This window comes from Gymnodraco acuticeps, unplaced genomic scaffold, assembly GCF_902827175.1.
Source record: "Gymnodraco acuticeps unplaced genomic scaffold, fGymAcu1.1, whole genome shotgun sequence".
Classification (NCBI taxonomy): domain Eukaryota; kingdom Metazoa; phylum Chordata; class Actinopteri; order Perciformes; family Bathydraconidae; genus Gymnodraco; species Gymnodraco acuticeps.
In genome coordinates, this window is record NW_022991747.1 from 92896 (window position 1) to 111987 (window position 19092).

The 19092-nt window shown below is 43.2% G+C and overlaps 2 protein-coding genes across 3 annotated transcripts in view; both read right to left on the reverse strand.

Moving 5' to 3' along the window:
* LOC117534924 (receptor-type tyrosine-protein phosphatase N2-like) overlaps positions 1–7169 on the reverse strand; it is a gene marked incomplete at its 3' end in the record, with an annotated part of 93144 nt that extends 85975 nt beyond the window's left edge. The window contains exon 1 of the mRNA XM_034199197.1: positions 6833–7169. Coding sequence (XP_034055088.1) covers positions 6833–6917 — 85 coding nt within the window. The remainder of the gene's footprint in view (positions 1–6832) is intronic.
* A 7217-nt stretch (positions 7170–14386) lies between these two features.
* Positions 14387–18712, reverse strand: LOC117534921. 2 transcript variants are annotated; one of them, XM_034199195.1, is made up of 7 exons: positions 17547–18712; positions 17326–17465; positions 17013–17217; positions 16812–16916; positions 16050–16240; positions 15807–15948; positions 14387–15656 (listed from the first exon to the last, which is right to left on the reverse strand). In XM_034199195.1, the coding sequence occupies exons 1-7, from the start codon at positions 18172–18174 to the stop codon at positions 15067–15069; spliced, it is 2001 nt and encodes a 666-aa protein (XP_034055086.1). In that variant the 5' UTR covers positions 18175–18712; the 3' UTR covers positions 14387–15066. The 2 variants fall into 2 exon arrangements, with proteins under 2 accessions (XP_034055086.1, XP_034055085.1); XM_034199194.1 differs by having other exon boundaries at positions 16812–17217.
* Positions 18713–19092: the final 380 nt, after the last annotated feature.

Genomic DNA, 19092 nt, shown 5'->3' on the forward strand with positions numbered 1-19092 from the left:
ACAAATCATGATCTTGCATCTAGAGAGCGGCCGCCTTTTGAGTTAATTACATATTAGGATTCAGGACGCTGCCTAACCTTTGCAAACAGAATTGAGATGCTGAACAGAATTTTAAGCCATCTATCAAAAAAGCTAGCTGGCTAATATTAGCTATCTTATTTACAAGTTATTTTAAGTAAGCTACCTACTTTACAAGTTAGCTTAAATTAGCTACCTACTTTACAAGTTAGCTTAAGTTAGCTACCTACTTTACAAGTTAGTTTAAGTTAGCTACCTACTTTACAAGTTAGTTTAAGTTAGCTACCTACTTTACAAGTTAGCTTAAGTTAGCTACCTACTTTACAAGTTAGCTTAAGTTAGCTACCTACTTTACAAGTTAGTTTAAGTTAGCTACCTACTTTACAAGTTAGTTTAAGTTAGCTACCTACTTTACAAGTTAGTTTAAGTTAGCTACCTACTTTACAAGTTAGTTTAAGTTAGCTACCTACTTTACAAGTTAGTTTAAGTTAGCTACCTACTTTACAAGTTAGTTTAAGTTAGCTACCTACTTTACAAGTTATTTTAAGTAAGCTACCTACTTTACAAGTTAGCTTAAATTAGCTACCTACTTTACAAGTTAGCTTAAGTTAGCTACCTACTTTACAAGTTAGTTTAAGTTAGCTACCTACTTTACAAGTTAGTTTAAGTTAGCTACCTACTTTACAAGTTAGCTTAAGTTAGCTACCTACTTTACAAGTTAGCTTAAGTTAGCTACCTACTTTACAAGTTAGTTTAAGTTAGCTACCTACTTTACAAGTTAGTTTAAGTTAGCTACCTACTTTACAAGTTAGTTTAAGTTAGCTACCTACTTTACAAGTTAGCTTAAGTTAGCTACCTATTTTACAAGTTATTTTAAAGTGGACCTATCATGCTATATTTGAAACATATATTGTAGGGCCATACCTATATAAAGTATATAAATATATATTTGTTTTCAAAATACCAAACAGATCCTGCATTTTAGCCATGCCTCATTTCGCTCTATTTGCTCTATCCAGCGCTGTTTTTGCAGGAGCTGATTCTGTGAGCTGCAGTTGACCACGCCCCCCTGCTGGAGAGGGGAGTTGCCAGTTACTTTGGCATTAGGGCAGGGATATCTAGATACTTCCTAAGGTTTGACATAATGAATTGTGCTACTTTTAAAGCAAGCAGCGATGTTTTCAAATCTGTAATCAAAAATCTCCTCAAAAACGCTATTGAAGCAGTTCCTGCCGTTGCTACGTTAGTTCAAACGGTAACAACGGACTATTTTTCTTAGCGGATGCATGTCAATTTAAATCAATACAACTATTTTTTAAATCAATAAAATAATTTTCTAAATACATAAAAGCATTTCCATTAATATTGGGAGTCATGTCGTTACTTTGTTGAGAATGTGGCCATGTGATGAGCGGGATAATGTGCACATTGCATAATGTGCCTTCATGCCGATCTAGATCCCTCCGCTTCGCGTCGGAGAAAAAGAGCCACAGCGGAGAATAAACAGAAGGGCAACCAATGGCAACCATGCAAGGGAAGTCTTCTTCGCTGCTTTTGTGGCAGACTACAGCGCCACTTACAGGCCTGGCATATGTACTACAGCGTCTCCAGCGCTTTCGGGCAGCAATGGCCAGCCGTGGCCCAACCTCTCATTCCCCTGATAGGTGGAGAATTGACCAATAGCAGTAGCACCACCGTCCTGACGTCAGGACAGTGTTCAAATCTGTATCAGTCTGTATCAGATCCGTTGCAGCCCTTTTTTTTAGAGATTTGGGTATGGAGGAAAATAGAGAGGGTTGTGCTTTCTGACACATTTTACATGATAGGTCCCCTTTAAGTTAGCGATCTATTTTACAAGTTAGCTTAACTTAGCTACATACTTTACAAGTAAGCTTAAGTTAGCTACATACTTTACAAGTAAGCTTAAGTTAGCTACATACTTTACAAGTAAGCTTAAGTTAGCTACCTACTTTACAAGTTAGCCTGAGTTAGTTACCCACTTTACAAGTTAGCTTAACTTAGTTACATACTTTACAAGTAAGCTTAAGTTAGCTACCTACTTTACAAGTTAGCTTCCTACTTTACAAGTTAGCTTAAGATAGCTTCCTACTTTACAAGTAAGCTTAAGTTAGCTACCTACTTTACAAGTTAGCTTCCTACTTTACAAGTTAGCCTGAGTTAGCTACCTACTTTACAAGTTAGCTTAACTTAGTTACATACTTTACAAGTAAGCTTAAGTTAGCTACCTACTTTACAAGTTAGCTTCCTACTTTACAAGTTAGCTTAAGATAGCTTCCTACTTTACAAGTAAGCTTAAGTTAGCTACCTACTTTACAAGTTAGCTTCCTACTTTACAAGTTCGCTTAAGATAGCTTCCTACTTTACAAGTTAGCTTAAGTTAGATACCCACTTTACAAGTTAGCTTCCTACTTTAGAAGTTAGCCTGAGTTAGCTACCTACTTTACAAGTTAGCTTCCTACTTTAGAAGTTAGCCTGAGTTAGTTACATACTTTACAAGTTAGCTTCCTACTTTACAAATTAGCTTAATAGCTACCTATTTTACAAGTTAGCTACCTATCTAACAAGCTCTCTAGCCCACTCCCTACTTAGTCACAGTCGTATTAAGGTATCTCAGTTTTGCTATAATCTATATTCCATCAATGTTTACAGTAAATAAGCAAATGCTGCTCAAGCCTCTGCTAATTAACACGATCAATATTTGTTTTATTTTTCATGCAGACTCACTTTTGAGAAAACTCTGATATCGAGAGACTTCTGAATGCAGTATTAGAACACGCCTAAAACCAAGGAGGTTGTTGAATTCATATTTCATTAAATCTCCAAACGTGACCTTGTGAAGCTGCCTGTCGAGTTAAACTACGTACGGGAGTTATTGGGATTCAGGACGCTGCCAACCCTTTGCAAACAGAGAAGAGATGAACATAATTTTAACACAGAGCCTCGTAGCAATGCTGGAGTGTTAAAGCAAAACAAAATCAATGCTTGCTCATTTTCCATCGGCAGGTTTCTCTTCAGTAGTCAATGAATGCATTATTCAAATGACACCCTCCTAACTTGAGTGTAAACAGGGCATTAACCTCCCTGCACTCTTATCATAAAGCCTGGTGGAATAGACGCCAATCCTCAATTGAATTAATCCTTTTCCCCCTCTTTCATAAGAAGAAAGAAATATTTTACCGCCCTCCAGGCTGTATTTTACGACATAATTAAACAGTGTTGTTAAGTTTGTCCAACACCTCCCACTGGTAGCAATTCAAACCCTTTGGCTGATTCTCAAGTAGTGAATGATGCCTCACTTCAGGCTGTATATTGAGTCACCGCAGCAGAAAAAGCAAAGTACAACATGTGACCTCGACTGTCTGATAGAGTTGGACATTATGAAGGGATCAAGGTGACCAAACAGCATGTCTTAGTATTTACCTGCAGTTACATCATCATGTAAAACATGTGCGGCAGTGTTTTTCCAGTTTAGCACTAGCAGCATTGTGAAAACGACATTTCATTTGGGATTGCAGCTACAGTGCGCCTATGTAATGTTTTCACAGCTTCCATCCTCTGTTAGAGGCTGCAGGATGAGATACTGGCCCTAAATCTCATATTAGCACATTTGAATAACTCTCTAGTGTCTCTTGGCTCTGCTATGACACACTATCAAAGGTAGCGAAGCACACCGGCTGCTAGAACTCCAGACTAAAGCTCATGTTGACTTAAAATGCAAAATAACTCTCACTGCAAGGTGGGGAGATAAAGGTTTACAGAGTTTAAATGTATAACAAAAGAGACCCCAATAAATTACCTGTCAGTGTGCAATTGAGCTAGAAAACCTTAGCTATATATGTAACAAGCTAACGAGCAAACGTTATCCATCTACTGTACTTTACTTCTTAGTGAGCTTACGTTAGCTATCTATCTAAAAAGCTAGGTAATGAATGTTAGCTAGTATTTTAGCTTAGCATAAGACAAATAACCTGATCCACAAAGGTAGAGAACAAGAGGAGCAGTTACAATGTTTTCATACACTGAACAAAAATATAAACGCAACACTTTTGTTTTTGCTCCCATTTTTCATGAGATGAACTCAAAGATCTAAAACATTTTCTATTTACACAAAATAACCATTTCTCTCAAATATTGTTCACAAATCTGAAAGAATCTGTGAGAGTGAGCACTTCTCCTTTGCCGAGATAATCCATCCCACCTCACAGGTGTGGCATATCGAGATGCTGATTAGACAGCATGATTATTGCACAGGTGTGCCTTAGGCTGGCCACAATAAAAGGCCACTCTGAAACGTGCAGTTTTGCTTTATTGGGGGGGTCTGGGGGGGTCCGAAAACCAGTCGGTATCTGGTGTGAGGGGTAGGGGTAGGGGTAGGGTTCGGGTAATGTTGTGAATCGAGTGGCCCATGGTGGTGGTGGGGTTATGGTATGGGCAGGCGTATGTTATGGACGACGAACACAGGCCACTCGATTCACAACATTACCCTAACCCTACCCCTAACCCTACCCCTACCCCTAACCCTACCCCTAACCCTACCCCTCAAACCAGATACTGACTGGTTTTCGGACCCCCCCAGACCCCCCCAATAAAGCAAAACTGCACGTTTCAGAGTGGCCTTTTATTGTGGCCAGCCTAAGGCACACCTGTGCAATAATCATGCTGTCTAATCAGCATCTTGATATGCCACACCTGTGAGGTGGGATGGATTATCTCGGCAAAGGAGAAGCGCTCACTATCACAGATTCTTTCAGATTTGTGAACAATATTTGAGAGAAATGGTTATTTTGTGTTTATAGAACATGTTTTAGATCTTTGAGTTCATCTCATGAGAAGTGGGAGCAAAAACAAAAGTGTTGCGTTTATATTTTTGTTCAGTGTATATTCAGGCTACAGATGATATGCTTTTGTTATACCTTCATTTTAGGCCTATGAGTTTCTTAATTGACGTGTAAGAAACTGTAAGCATCTCAGCTTTGCTAGTGTCTATAGGCTACCATACATTTTACAGTAAACTAAAATGAATTATACATACAAGTAGATATTTAAGGGTAGATAAGGCCTAGAATAGATCAACAGGTATCTCTTGCTAATGATCTGCCTGTCCATCTATCACGACCAGTTCCTCAAGAAAAATATCAATACAAATGTATTATAGTTATAAAAACGAGTAGCCTATATGTGACTTTAAGGTAGTTAGTCATTTTATTCCACTCTAGTCAACAAAAACTGAGATAGCATTAGTGTGCTAAGCTAGTAGAAGGCTTTTCATCATTTATGGTATATTTTTGGTAATATTGAAGCAGGACAGGATATCAGAGCTTGAAATACTTCTTATATAATATCTAATATTACCACCGATTCACACTTACACAAGAGAAGACGTACTCAAAAAGTTGGTGAATTGTTCAGGCTAACATCCCACTTTCTAGTTTTATTCACAGGGCCATCTTCACACCACGATCACATTTTAAAGCACTTTAATGTAATAATCAGAGCAGCTGCAGACTCCTCCCTCTCCGTCTGGCTCGTGTCTTCTCAGACAGACAGGACATAAACACCCACACACAGAAACACCCATCCCTGCTTTCATTCTTTCCAGCACACTTTGATCCTAAGCGTGGAATAACAAAGCGCAGTGGTGGGACTCATTAAAAACAATAAGCACCCTCTAAGCTCCCAGAAAACCCTCAGACATGCTGTGAATTCAATAAGGGAAATTCACCTGGGGATTAAACACTGACTCATTCACAAGTATTATACATTAACAGGGAAACAAAAACCCTCTTTTCTATAGTATAGCTTACACATTATACGTAAAAAAGTGCTTCTAAATATAAATATGATGCAGGTACTGTATGAATCATCACAGAGGAGCCTATCCACGCTCGTTAAGTGGGTGCAAATTGAAGCTCACACACCTGAAACGGTATAAATGAGACCCTCTAATATTATATCCGAAGGACACAATTACTTCGATTGCTTCTCTCAGATATAATATGTACTTTGGCCACGTGCCACACTTTTTCAAAATCACATTTTGAGTCAAGAACAAACCAAGGGTAATGAAAACACAACCGGGCCAAGTGAGGAGGCAAATAGGAAATTATTCAATATTAAAAATGGATTTAAAATGGCATGCATGCTGCTAAGGGCCAGTTTGTATGTGCATACTTAGATAGTTAGGTGTCATTTAGCCTGGAAAAGTTCTGCAGCAGTGAGAATAAATAGCATTTTCATCAGGAAAGTAATAAGTTAAAGTCTAAGAGATTAAATGATGGCATTAGGCTTTATGGATTATGTAATTTATCCATCTTTTTATCCAAAGAGCTGCACTATAGGACACGTTTTGGCAAAAGCAAGAAGAAGTGGACGTGCACAAATCAATATATAAAATACTTTTGGATTTAAAATGGGCATTACAAGCCTTTCATCCTGAACTTAAGGACAATATGAGTTATGTGGTAATTAAATCTCACTATTGACTGTAAGGTATTTTTTATTAGCAGTTAGGATCAATACAATCAGGAGAGTATTGAATGAAGTCAAAGAGAAATGCATTAGGCTTTATGGATTATGTAATGTATCAATTTGCTTATCCAAACTGATGCACCAAACACACGTTTTGGCAAAAGCAATAAGCAAGGGACGTGATCATGCAATATTATATAAAGTAACTTTTGCATTGTTTGTTTCTGAGACAGCTGGGTTCAGCACAAAGTACAGAGTTAGATACTAAGCTGCTTAATTGATCAAATAGGGATATATTTAGACTAAAACTGGTTTAATTGCTTACCGAATTTCCTGTCAGCCAGGGCAGGTGAAGAGAGGCTGAGAGCCAGAAAAGAGAGCAGGAGAACGGGAGAGGAAAGTGAATCCATTCCTGAAGAAGATCCAGAGATCCGACCGCTAAACCTGCATGATGGAGGCCGACTCAGGTGAGCTCTGCTGGGGGAGAAACCGGCACTACAGAGGCATGGTTCTTCTGGAGGAGGAAGAAGAAGAAGGCGGAGAGGGGGAAATAAAGATGGCTAAAATGTGCAACACACACACTGACAGTACAGACGTTGTTTTTTCAGCACCACAAACAGCGACCAGCCGCACGAGGAGCCCCTCCTCAGCGATGACGTCAAACACACATGGTGATGCGTTCAGGGACACAACGATGTTACTGCACAGAAGACACATGGGGGAAAAACAGGACAAAATAGAGCAAGTCCACATTCATTTTCATTGGAGCAAAATAGATATGCTACTTTTAGAAAGTAAGTGAGAAAAATGTGCTATTAAGGGAAAGCTGTAGAAATATTTAACATCTTAGTACACATGTATATAACAGTAATATAGTCATTCTGTGGGGGTTTATTAATGTTTGGCTATTAGTGTAGGGATCTTTAGTTCACAGGTGTTACCCACAGACTGTAGGTGTTGTTAAAAAGCCTCAAACTTGACACACATGTTTTAAAAAAATTAAATATAAAACAAGGGTCAAAATATACGTCCAAAAAAAGTATGCTACAGTTAAATAAATTACAATTATGAGAAACACATGAAAATACATAGAAATATATAAAATGTTAGTCCACATTTAATTAAAATAACATATTATAGTCATTTTGTGGGGATTTACTATTAATATAAGGATTTATTTTAAGTAGAAGCAGACAGCAGGTGTTGTTACCAAGCCTAACACTTACCAAATATGTAAAAATGGAAATACTGGACCAACATTTTGCAAAATATATCACAGGAAGCCCTAATAGACAGACCTTAAGAAATAAATAATGAATCTGATTTCTGACGTCACACGACACAGTGATGCGTTCAGGGACTCATGGAAGAGGGTGGAGGGATGCACAGAAGCCTTGAAGGCAACACAAGGGAAACATTCTCATTGATTATCTTTCATTTTCGGTAAACATTTAAATAAAAAAACGTGTTATTATAGTCCTTATGTAGGGATGTTTAGCTTACTAGTGTTACCCACATACTGTAGGTGTTGTAACAAAGCATTAGACATCCTCAACATATGTAAACATTTAAAACATATCACTACAGGAAGGTCTGATTCATTGAAAGGCCTTATATAATCTGATTTGAAAGATGCATGGTGACGCGTTTATCGCTGCACAGAAGCCATGCAACACAGGAAGGATTTAAACGTCAAATTTAGAATTATGAGAATGCAGAACAAACAAATACATATTGGGAAAGCTATGGAAATCTATAAAATCCCTAAACACATTTTTATAAAACAACATCTCTTTGTGGAGATGTATTATTATTTTTGTAGGGATTTTTAATTCACAAGTAGACTGTGTTGTTACCAAGCATAACACTTACATATGTAGAAAATTAAAATGGATTGATTGGCAGACCTTAATACATTTGTTCTGACGTCAAACACACGGTGAGAAGGGACGATGCGTTCAGGGAACAAACTGACTGAATTATTACTGCACAGAAGCCCGAAGGCAACACAGGAAAAATAGAGGATTTAAACATAGACTACTGTTTTAAGTTTAGAGAAACACATGAAAACATATCAGAGCAACAACTTATGGGAAAGCTAAAGAAATGTAAAATATCAGTAACATTTTATATAAAACAACATGTTGTAATAGTCGAACCAAGCCTGTAACGTGACAAATACGAACAAATTAAAGAATAACAGCCAAATGATTGCACAATAAACATCTACTACATGCTTTAATGTTTAAAAAAGGTCTTTATTTTTATATGTTATGGGAATATTAAAATGTACAAACAAAGACAGCGTTCTAAATAATCTAGTTTATGTTTTTTGTAAACTTTCAAAGTGTAATTCCCTCTCGTTTGTCTTTGTCCACATCCCATATTTCTTCAGCGTAATATCCCTTTAAGAATACACCTGTCAATCATTGTCACGTGTCGCCATGACCACACATTCCGGGGCGGAGCTCAGAGTATGTGATGTCACCGTGACGTCATTGGGAGCGTTACCTTCTCAGAACGCGATGACATCACCGGGAGATGAAAGACTCAATTGCCTCGGAATGCGATGACATCATCATAGGCAGCAGATCAAAGGGAACGGAAGTAGTCCTAATCGCAGTCAAGTGGGTAAAACTGTTGGTATCAGGATCACTTTGGTTAGAGTTCAGTCTCCTAACTCACCTCTCATCTCCTCCACATTGCAACTTGCTTCTTCAGTGCAATAAAAGTGTAGTTCGTAGACTAAACTCAGGATGTCTTGGAGAAAGACCGTCCTCTCTTGGGTGTGCGCGGGCAAACGAACCACGTCCCCCGATATCGAGCAAACTCAGGGACCGACGAGCCTCCAGAGCGAGTTTCAGTCCGTGAGCGAGGAAACGGAGGCAATCAGGGAAAGTAACCGCGTCTTGTTTTCCCAAATTGAACAAGTCAACGTTGAGACGGCTCAGAACGAAGACCTGATGAACAGATTGAAGTTGGAAAGAGGTCAGCAACGAGGATTGACCGAGGTTAACAAACACCTTCAAAGTGTGCTTCGAGATTTGTGCAAACAGAAAACAAAAGATCCGGCGATCCTGCGAGAAAAACTTCAGGCGGCGCAGGAGGAGAAACAAAACCTCGAGCAACGCAACGACATCATGAGGCAGGAGATACTTCTTCTGGGGCAAAAAAGCCAGCACTACGACGACATGGAACACCAACTTGAAATAGTCAAAGTTGAGATGAAATCCATGATTGTTAAAAACAAAGCGCTCAGTGTCAACGTGCAGGAGCTTCTGAAGAAAGTCACTCTGCAGGACTGCCTGAGATCAAAGATGAACGAACAGAGAGAGAAGAACAACACCTGGACTCAGAGGAACATCGCTCTGGAACGAGAGGCGATGGAGATAACCGGGATAATAAGTGAAGACAGAAGGATGAGAGAGGAATCCTACGCCATAAGAGCGGAGAGAAACGCCCAGAAAAAGGAGAACCAAGTGCTGAAGAAGACGATTGTCGACCTGAGAGCGCAATCTCAAAGACAGAAACCTTTCCACGATATTTACAACGCCCTGAAAGCCGCCGTTGAAGCACAGGCCGAAGAGAAAGAAAACCTAATGCGTGATATCGACTTCTTCCACAAGGAGATCGAACGCAAGAACAAGCGACACGGAGACGTCCAGAGAATCAAACGTGAGAAATGCAAAATGGCGTTTGAGAACTCTCTTCTCCGCGTGGACTTCGAGGCGCTTTTCGTCAAACTGACGGCGAACGAAACGCGGACGAGGGACAGCGACTTCCTCACGACGGGAAAGGACACGGCGAGTCTTCTACGTGACGACGTGGCGCTGAAGCTGAGAGAGATGCAGGAGATCAGGGAGAGGATCGGAGCCATGGAGGAGGAGAGCGACGCTCTGCTGCTAGCTCACGCACAGGAACTCTGCAAGGAACGGCCGAAGATCGGACCGTGGACGATTCAGATCAACAGAGGCGCCAGGATGAGTCAACGCAGCTGGGCGTACGAAGTGTGTTAGAGGAGGGGCTTCAGCTCTAAAACTGGAAGTCCTCTTCTCTTTTAATCATGTCGGGTTTTCTCCGGGAACTCCGGTTCGCCCGCTTTCTTTATCTTCAAAAGAGATGAACGGAAAAATCACATGAGCCACTTTTTCCTTTCCAACGATTTTTCATTCAAATTTAAATAAATATGAAAAAGTATATCCTTGGTCCTGCTCCCCTCTGTGAGTTGGGCTTTCCCCACAGACTGTTATATTACATATGGAGGTAGAGAAGAGAGAAATAAATGTATGTCTTGATAATTTAACATTTAAAAAGATGTATTTGATGTAAGAAGACAAACTCATTTGACTCCCGGCGGCTCAGGAAGAAAGCCCTCAGGAATCAAAGATTTGCACTATTTTTTCTGTTCTTCGGTTTTATTGTGTTGGAGGACCGAAAGAACGAGATACAAGCGGTCGAGATGGGTTTTCTCCGCAGGGTGGCTGGCGTCTCCCTTAGGGATAAGGTGAGAAGTTCGGTCATCCGGGAGGGACTCGGAGTTGAACCGCTCCTCCTTCGCGTCGAAAGGAGCCAGTTGAGGTGGTTCGGGCACCTAGTAACGGCGCGTTCACACAGCGGCGTGCATTGAAGCTTGCCGGTGGGCGTGTCTGAAACTCGACCAACAACCAATCACATGAATCTCCCGCCCCTGACACACAAGCAGCGGTTTGATTGGCTAGAGCTTGTACTGGCATATGATTCGATTGGCTGACGCTTCTGCCGAGGCTTCAAAAGTTGAACATTGCTCAACTTTTGCAACGAGCCACGCCAGCAAAACTCCGCGTCGCTTCCCACAATGCAGTTCGGTGAAAAGTGACGTCACCCCATTCAAAGTGAATGGTGAAGCTTTCAACGCACGCCGCTGTGTGGGCCGTAAGGATGCCACCTGGGCGCCTCCCTAGGGAGGTGTTCCAGGCACGTCCAGCTGGGAGGAGACCGAGGGGTAGACCTAGGACCAGGTGGAGGGATTATATCTCTGCCTAGGACCAGGTGGAGGGATTATATCTCTGCCTAGGACCAGGTGGAGGGATTATATCTCTACCTAGGACCAGGTGGAGGGGTTATATCTCTGCCTAGGACCAGGTGGAGGGGTTATATCTCTGCCTCGGACAAGGTGGAGGGGTTATATCTCTACCTAGGACCAGGTGGAGGGGTTATATCTCTGCCTAGGACCAGGTGGAGGGATTATATCTCTGCCTCGGACCAGGTGGAGGGGTTATATCTCTACCTAGGACCAGGTGGAGGGGTTATATCTCTGCCTAGGACCAGGTGGAGGGATTATATCTCTGCCTCGGACAAGGTGGAGGGGTTATATCTCTGCCTCGGACAAGGTGGAGGGGTTATAACTCTACCTAGGACCAGGTGGAGGGGTTATAACTCTGCCTCGGACCAGGTGGAGGGATTATATCTCTACCTAGGACCAGGTGGAGGGGTTATATCTCTGCCTAGGACCAGGTGGAGGGGTTATATCTCTGCCTCGGACCAGGTGGAGGGGTTATATCTCTGCCTAGGACCAGGTGGAGGGGTTATAACTCTGCCTCGGACCAGGTGGAGGGGTTATATCTCTGCCTAGGACCAGGTGGAGGGGTTATAACTCTGCCTCGGACCAGGTGGAGGGATTATATCTCTGCCTAGGACCAGGTGGAGGGGTTATAACTCTGCCTCGGACCAGGTGGAGGGGTTATATCTCTGCCTAGGACCAGGTGGAGGGGTTATATCTCTGCCTAGGACCAGGTGGAGGGGTTATATCTCTGTCTAGGACCAGGTGGAGGGGTTATAACTCTGCCTCGGACCAGGTGGAGGGGTTATATCTCTACCTAGGACCAGGTGGAGGGATTATATCTCTGCCTCGGACCAGGTGGAGGGATTATATCTCTGCCTAGGACCAGGTGGAGGGGTTATATCTCTGCCTAGGACCAGGTGGAGGGGTTATAACTCTGCCTCGGACCAGGTGGAGGGGTTATAACTCTACCTAGGACCAGGTGGAGGGGTTATATCTCTACCTAGGACCAGGTGGAGGGATTATATCTCTGCCTCGGACCAGGTGGAGGGATTATATCTCTGCCTAGGACCAGGTGGAGGGGTTATATCTCTGCCTAGGACCAGGTGGAGGGGTTATAACTCTGCCTAGGACCAGGTGGAGGGGTTATAACTCTGCCTAGGACCAGGTGGAGGGATTATATCTCTACCTAGGACCAGGTGGAGGGGTTATATCTCTGCCTCGGACCAGGTGGAGGGGTTATAACTCTGCCTAGGACCAGGTGGAGGGGTTATATCTCTACCTAGGACCAGGTGGAGGGGTTATATCTCTGCCTCGGACCAGGTGGAGGGGTTATATCTCTGCCTAGGACCAGGTGGAGGAATTATATCTCTACCTAGGACCAGGTGGAGGGATTATATCTCTACCTAGGACCAGGTGGAGGGATTATATCTCTACCTAGGACCAGGTGGAGGGGTTATATCTCTACCTAGGACCAGGTGGAGGGGTTATATATCTGCCTAGGACCAGGTGGAGGGATCATATCTCTACCTAGGACCAGGTGGAGGGGTTATATCTCTACCTAGGACCAGGTGGAGGGGTTATATCTCTACCTAGGACCAGGTGGAGGGGTTATATCTCTACCTAGGACCAGGTGGAGGGGTTATATCTCTACCTAGGACCAGGTGGAGGGGTTATAACTCTGCCTAGGACCAGGTGGAGGGGTTATAACTCTGCCTAGGACCAGGTGGAGGGATTATATCTCTACCTAGGACCAGGTGGAGGGGTTATATCTCTGCCTCGGACCAGGTGGAGGGGTTATAACTCTGCCTAGGACCAGGTGGAGGGGTTATATCTCTACCTAGGACCAGGTGGAGGGGTTATATCTCTACCTAGGACCAGGTGGAGGGGTTATATCTCTACCTAGGACCAGGTGGAGGGGTTATAACTCTGCCTAGGACCAGGTGGAGGGGTTATAACTCTGCCTAGGACCAGGTGGAGGGGTTATATCTCTACCTAGGACCAGGTGGAGGGGTTATATCTCTGCCTCGGACCAGGTGGAGGGGTTATATCTCTGCCTAGGACCAGGTGGAGGGATTATATCTCTACCTAGGACCAGGTGGAGGGATTATATCTCTACCTAGGACCAGGTGGAGGGATTATATCTCTACCTAGGACCAGGTGGAGGGGTTATATATCTGCCTAGGACCAGGTGGAGGGATCATATCTCTACCTAGGACCAGGTGGAGGGGTTATATCTCTACCTAGGACCAGGTGGAGGGGTTATATCTCTACCTAGGACCAGGTGGAGGGGTTATATCTCTGCCTAGGACCAGGTGGAGGGATTATATCTCTGATGAAGGCCTTCTAACAACACCCCCTCTTAACACTTTTTTGGTTTTCACATTTTCTATTTTGGCCTTCACATCCCCTTTCCCCACATACGGTTCAACCCCACTCTCCTTTACTATAACATTCTCACTCTCAATCCCTTGTAACCCCTCACCCGGCATTCCAACTTACGTTTTCTCAAGCAAACTTTCAGCTGTCCCTAAACGCATCATCTCATTTCCCTAACCTCATCAACTATCACCTGTGCCCTCATGAAGCCGGGTACCCTCCTCATCCACTGCTCATGAGTGAGTTAAGGAAGAGTGGCTGCTCCCACACCTTCACACCTAACAACTTTCAAAAACTCGGCCCATGCACTCATGACCTCCCTTTGATAAGCACTCAAACCATTCCCCTTTTTAAGTACCATCAAAATGGCACTTTCACCGCACCCTCCACATTTATTTATTTTTTCAGTTAAGATCTTCCATAACTGATCTTTATTTCGCAAGAAGCATAACATCATTTGTATTCTTTTTATTTTATTCTTTATTTTTAGATTAAAAAAAACAACTTCTCACTACCGGTACTCACATCCACGTTTCTTCCCAACCCCAGGCTCCAGAATTATTCCCGCGTAATACATGTGTGCCCTTCTTCCACGTAATGGAGCTGATATAACAGCTACTAGTCAGAAAACAGTGCGCGATGGCAAAGAATCCATATTTACACTAATTAGCTTAACAGTTGGTCCTGGATATGATTCCAGTCTTTTTCCCAGGGCTTTATTGTCGCTGAATAGCTGAGGGTTTCTGTCGGGGGCTCGTCGATCTGTCAGGGGCTCGTCGATCTGTCGGGGGCGCGTCGATCTGTCGGGGGCTCGTCGATCTGTCGGGGGCACGTCGATCTGTCGGGGGCGCGACGACGGCTGCTGTCGGGGGCACGTCGATGACTTCTGTCGGGGGGCACGTCGATGACCTCTGTCGGGGGCGTGACGACGGCTGCTGTCGGGGGGCACGTCGATGACTTCTGTTGGGGGCACGTCGATGACTTCTGTTGGGGGCACGTCGATGACTTCTGTCGGGGGCAGGACCTCCCCTCCCCCCCCTAACGTTGCTAATAAAATGCTGTATTTATAAAACAATTGCATAGGAAAGCTGCATTTAAAAAAGTTACCCAACACTGCCTGGCTGTGGATGTTGAATGATACGTCAGTTTGAATGTTGACCAGTCTTGTTCTTGTGAACATTGTGATGGTGGATGATATTCCTCATCAGGAACAGATGGGTTGTCGGTAAAGCCATGTTTAGGAAGTAATTGTTTTTTTTCATTCTTGCATACAGCTGTTCTGCTACTTGATTATTTAGTTTCCCAGCAAGTTGCGGGACCAGGCTAAGCCTCCGCAGGGCATCGCGGGCGTCCTTTGTGTTGTCCTCATGGAATCGGTCATACAGAGCATAATGCTCAGCTGAGCCGGTTATAGGGTGGCATTCAGGGTCTGGGGCCAGCTTCTTGCAGTCCAGCCAAGGCAGTGACACCTTCAGTTTTCCCTCTTTGGCTCGTGTGATGTTATCTGGAGTTGGCGCCATTAACCGTCCATCAAATGGTGTGAAGGGCAACTTTTCTGGTTCTCTGAGATTCATGTGTGTCGCTAGTCCACGTGCAAAGTCATATATGACAATATTTGGCATGTGTTTCCAAGAGAGCAGGATGTCTGTGAAGTCACGAGGGCTTTCCGCTCGAAAGTTACACTTAATACTGTATACGATGCCGCACGGGCACATAATCACAGCCCAACCGCCTGAGATGAGAAGAAGACAAAGAAAGCAGATTGTAAAAAGACAGCCTCAGTGTATCCTGATAAAAAGGTTTGATATGAGATCACATTAAACAATAATCCAAAAATAAGACCCCCACTTTACGAAACCGGTAGCTCCCACATTGAGCTTACCTGAGGCCGCCCAAATCTTTTGAAAAACCTTGTCGTAGGTTTGTCTTGACTTCATTTCGTCGGACAATCTCAGGAGGAGGTCAGAGCGCGATCCAGAGGAATCCAACCCACACTCCCTGCATAACGTCCGCACCACTTCAACCTATCAAGACATGACATGTGTGAGGTGCCGCATGTTTACCGGGAACATAACGGCCTGTAAACCTCTCCTAACGAGAAAGGTATAATAAATAGTGTCTTTACCTTCTGCTTGTACAGTTCCTCTCTCAGTCGCTCTTCTGTGACGGTTACTTCCTGGACCTCAGCTGGTTTCTGTGGACGGACTTTTGCAAACTCTGTGTTGAGGACATGGTTTGAGCGGCGTGTATTTTTGCCTATCCACGGTGCCCAAAAGTGGAAAGTGGGTGGTACTGCAAATGGATTTTTTTGCTGACCTTTGGAGATATCAAAACACAAATATATCAATACATCTTGGAGTTGAAGTTAAGTGACATCTTGATAAATGTGAACAGGTTATGGATCTATCTCCATGTGTTTGTTCTTCACACAATTCTGCAGTTGTTTTAACATAAAGACACAATTCGCACGAGGTACAGGAACTGCTAAACCATAACTGTTTATATTCAATTTATGAATTTGTGTATGTACATATGTGTATATATATATATAAATATATAGAGACCATTCTCCTAACTTGCCTGTATATATTAAATGAATGATTATATACATTATTCAAGGTTAAAGTATACATTGATGTTAACATATATTAAGATGTAAAAAGAAAAAAGGGAGAAGGGGTCGGATTAGCTAAAGCTTTATTGTTTATTGATATCAGACGATGATACTACAGATTATTCAATTATTAATTAAATGTTTTGTTATTGCATTCTGTATACTGTATCATGTCTGCATCATCTTTTGTTTCATTTGTATTTTCTTTGGTTTTACACGCTCGAAATAACTAAACTAAACATGTTTATGAATTGCTCGTTAATCTTGCATTACTTGTTACAAATCCTCGACCGATCCTTTCCATTGAAAGTGCGTCCCAAAAGCATTCCATATCAACCTCTCCATTGAAGTCCACCGGAGGTTGTTCCAGGTCACTTACTAAAGAAATGGCGTAAAACATTACAAGAAAAGTGAATTCAGGGAGTTGTGCAGTCGTCTGATCGAAACCAGTCTGTTGCATGAAAGCATTCTCACCCGACCAATGGAAGGCCGCCTTCCTATGGAGGTCCATGATGACCACTGGGGGATGATCACCACAGCTCACACAAGAATACTGGTAATCATGTTCTGTAAGGGCTTCGAAGTGAAGATACCCCTGAAGAACTGTATCAGCTGCGGGGAACTGCTCTCCTGAAGTCAATTCCAAATACTCCACCACTCTGCTCACTGAAGTATGGACCTGAGAGAGAAAAAAAATACATGTGCTGTCAAATTTCAGTTGTACATTTACCAAATACAAATGATGAATTCATAGATTACACTTCTAGTAAACTAGATTAGGAATTACCTGAAGCATGTTCCTTATGGTTAGGCATAAAGGGAGATCTAGGAGTATCCGGTCATTAAAATTGTGAATGCCGTCTTTCCACTCTTGGTACCGGTAGTGGGCTCCACATTGATGGCAAGATTTACAGTAGGTAGAAACATCTGGAAATCAAAAGATCAGTTCAACACATTGAATGATTACTGGAAGCAGAACAAATTGATTGTTCGACATCATTGACCTACCGTTAACAACCCGTGACTTGGTGAGGATTTTGGCCTCATGTGTGATGAGGACTGGGTCACTCAAGGGCACGTTGCCTGGGCAGTGCTGGCACATCCTCTCCTCTGGAATGAGGTGCCTTGGATATTGCACTTCCACTGATGGAAGGCGCAAGTGTTCTGGCAGAACAGCAGGTAACTTTTTGTGACTCAGAATATATTGGGCCATGCCTTTCAATTTTTGGACACTGTTTGGTGGATATGGTATATCACCCAGATCAGCCTCATCATGACTGTGTTGGTCCTCTGCTGCACTCAGGCCGTCCACCTCCTCTGTGCTTCTGACTTTCCTGAACAGTTCACGGTGTGTCTGAAATAAGTGCCATTTTGCAATGTATTTGTGTGGGCATGATATCTTAGTCTTTGCACAAGGACAGTGCCACACATTCTTCTTTGTGTCGTACGACACCATGACTCTTCCCAATCGACTGTAATATGAAACCGTAGGCTCATATACAGATATATATTCTGTTGTCTTCGGGGTTCCAGCTTTCGAGTACACAGATAAAGGGAAGTGGTTACATTTGGCAAGGTTTTGCCGAACGAGGCAGAGGCTCTTTGTCTCTTCACCAAACCATTTGTTGTTCACCATCTCCGTTAGAGTTTCTTCCTCAAGCTCAGCAGGGGAGGCATAGGATGAACAGTAGCTTATGGATTTTAAATGTGTACATTGATAGGCTTTAATTCCACTCCTCCAAGCCAACTCCAGGTTCACCTGGCACTCATTGTTTTCACAAGAGACATACTGATTTTCTCCCCACACTTTATTCTGAACATGCAGAGGAGCACTTGTTCCATGGAAGGCTTTGTGGACAGCATAGACTCCATGTCCAGAATCTATGCATTCAATCTGTAGCTGTGAGCCTGAGGTTATGTCCTTTGTTTGGCAGAGTGCTTTCTCTTTCCATGTGCATTTTCAATTTGGTTTTACTTATGAGAACATGGCATATGGGACATTTCTTTCTTCAGTACAGGCACCACACGGACCCGTTGCATATTTCCCTCTGGGATGATGGGGGTCGATGGATCTGAGATGATGGGGGTCGATGGATCTGAGATGATGGGGGTCGATGGATCTGGGATGATGGGGGTCGATGGATCTGAGATGATGGGGGTCGATGGATCTGGGATGATGGGGGTCGATGGATCTGGGATGATGGGGGTCGATGGATCTGAGATGATGGGGGTCGATGGATCTGGGATGATGGGGGTCGATGGATCTGGGATGATGGGGGTCGATGGATCTGGGATGATGGGGGTCGATGGATCTGAGATGATGGGGGTCGATGGATCTGGGATGATGGGGGTCGATGGATCTGGGATGATGGGGGTCGATGGATCTGGGATGATGGGGGTCGATGGATCTGGGATGATGGGGGGTCGATGGATCTGAGATGATGGGGGTCGATGGATCTGGGATGATGGGGGTCGATGGATCTGAGATGATGGGGGTCGATGGATCTGGGATGATGGGGGTCGATGGATCTGGGATGATGGGGGTCGATGGATC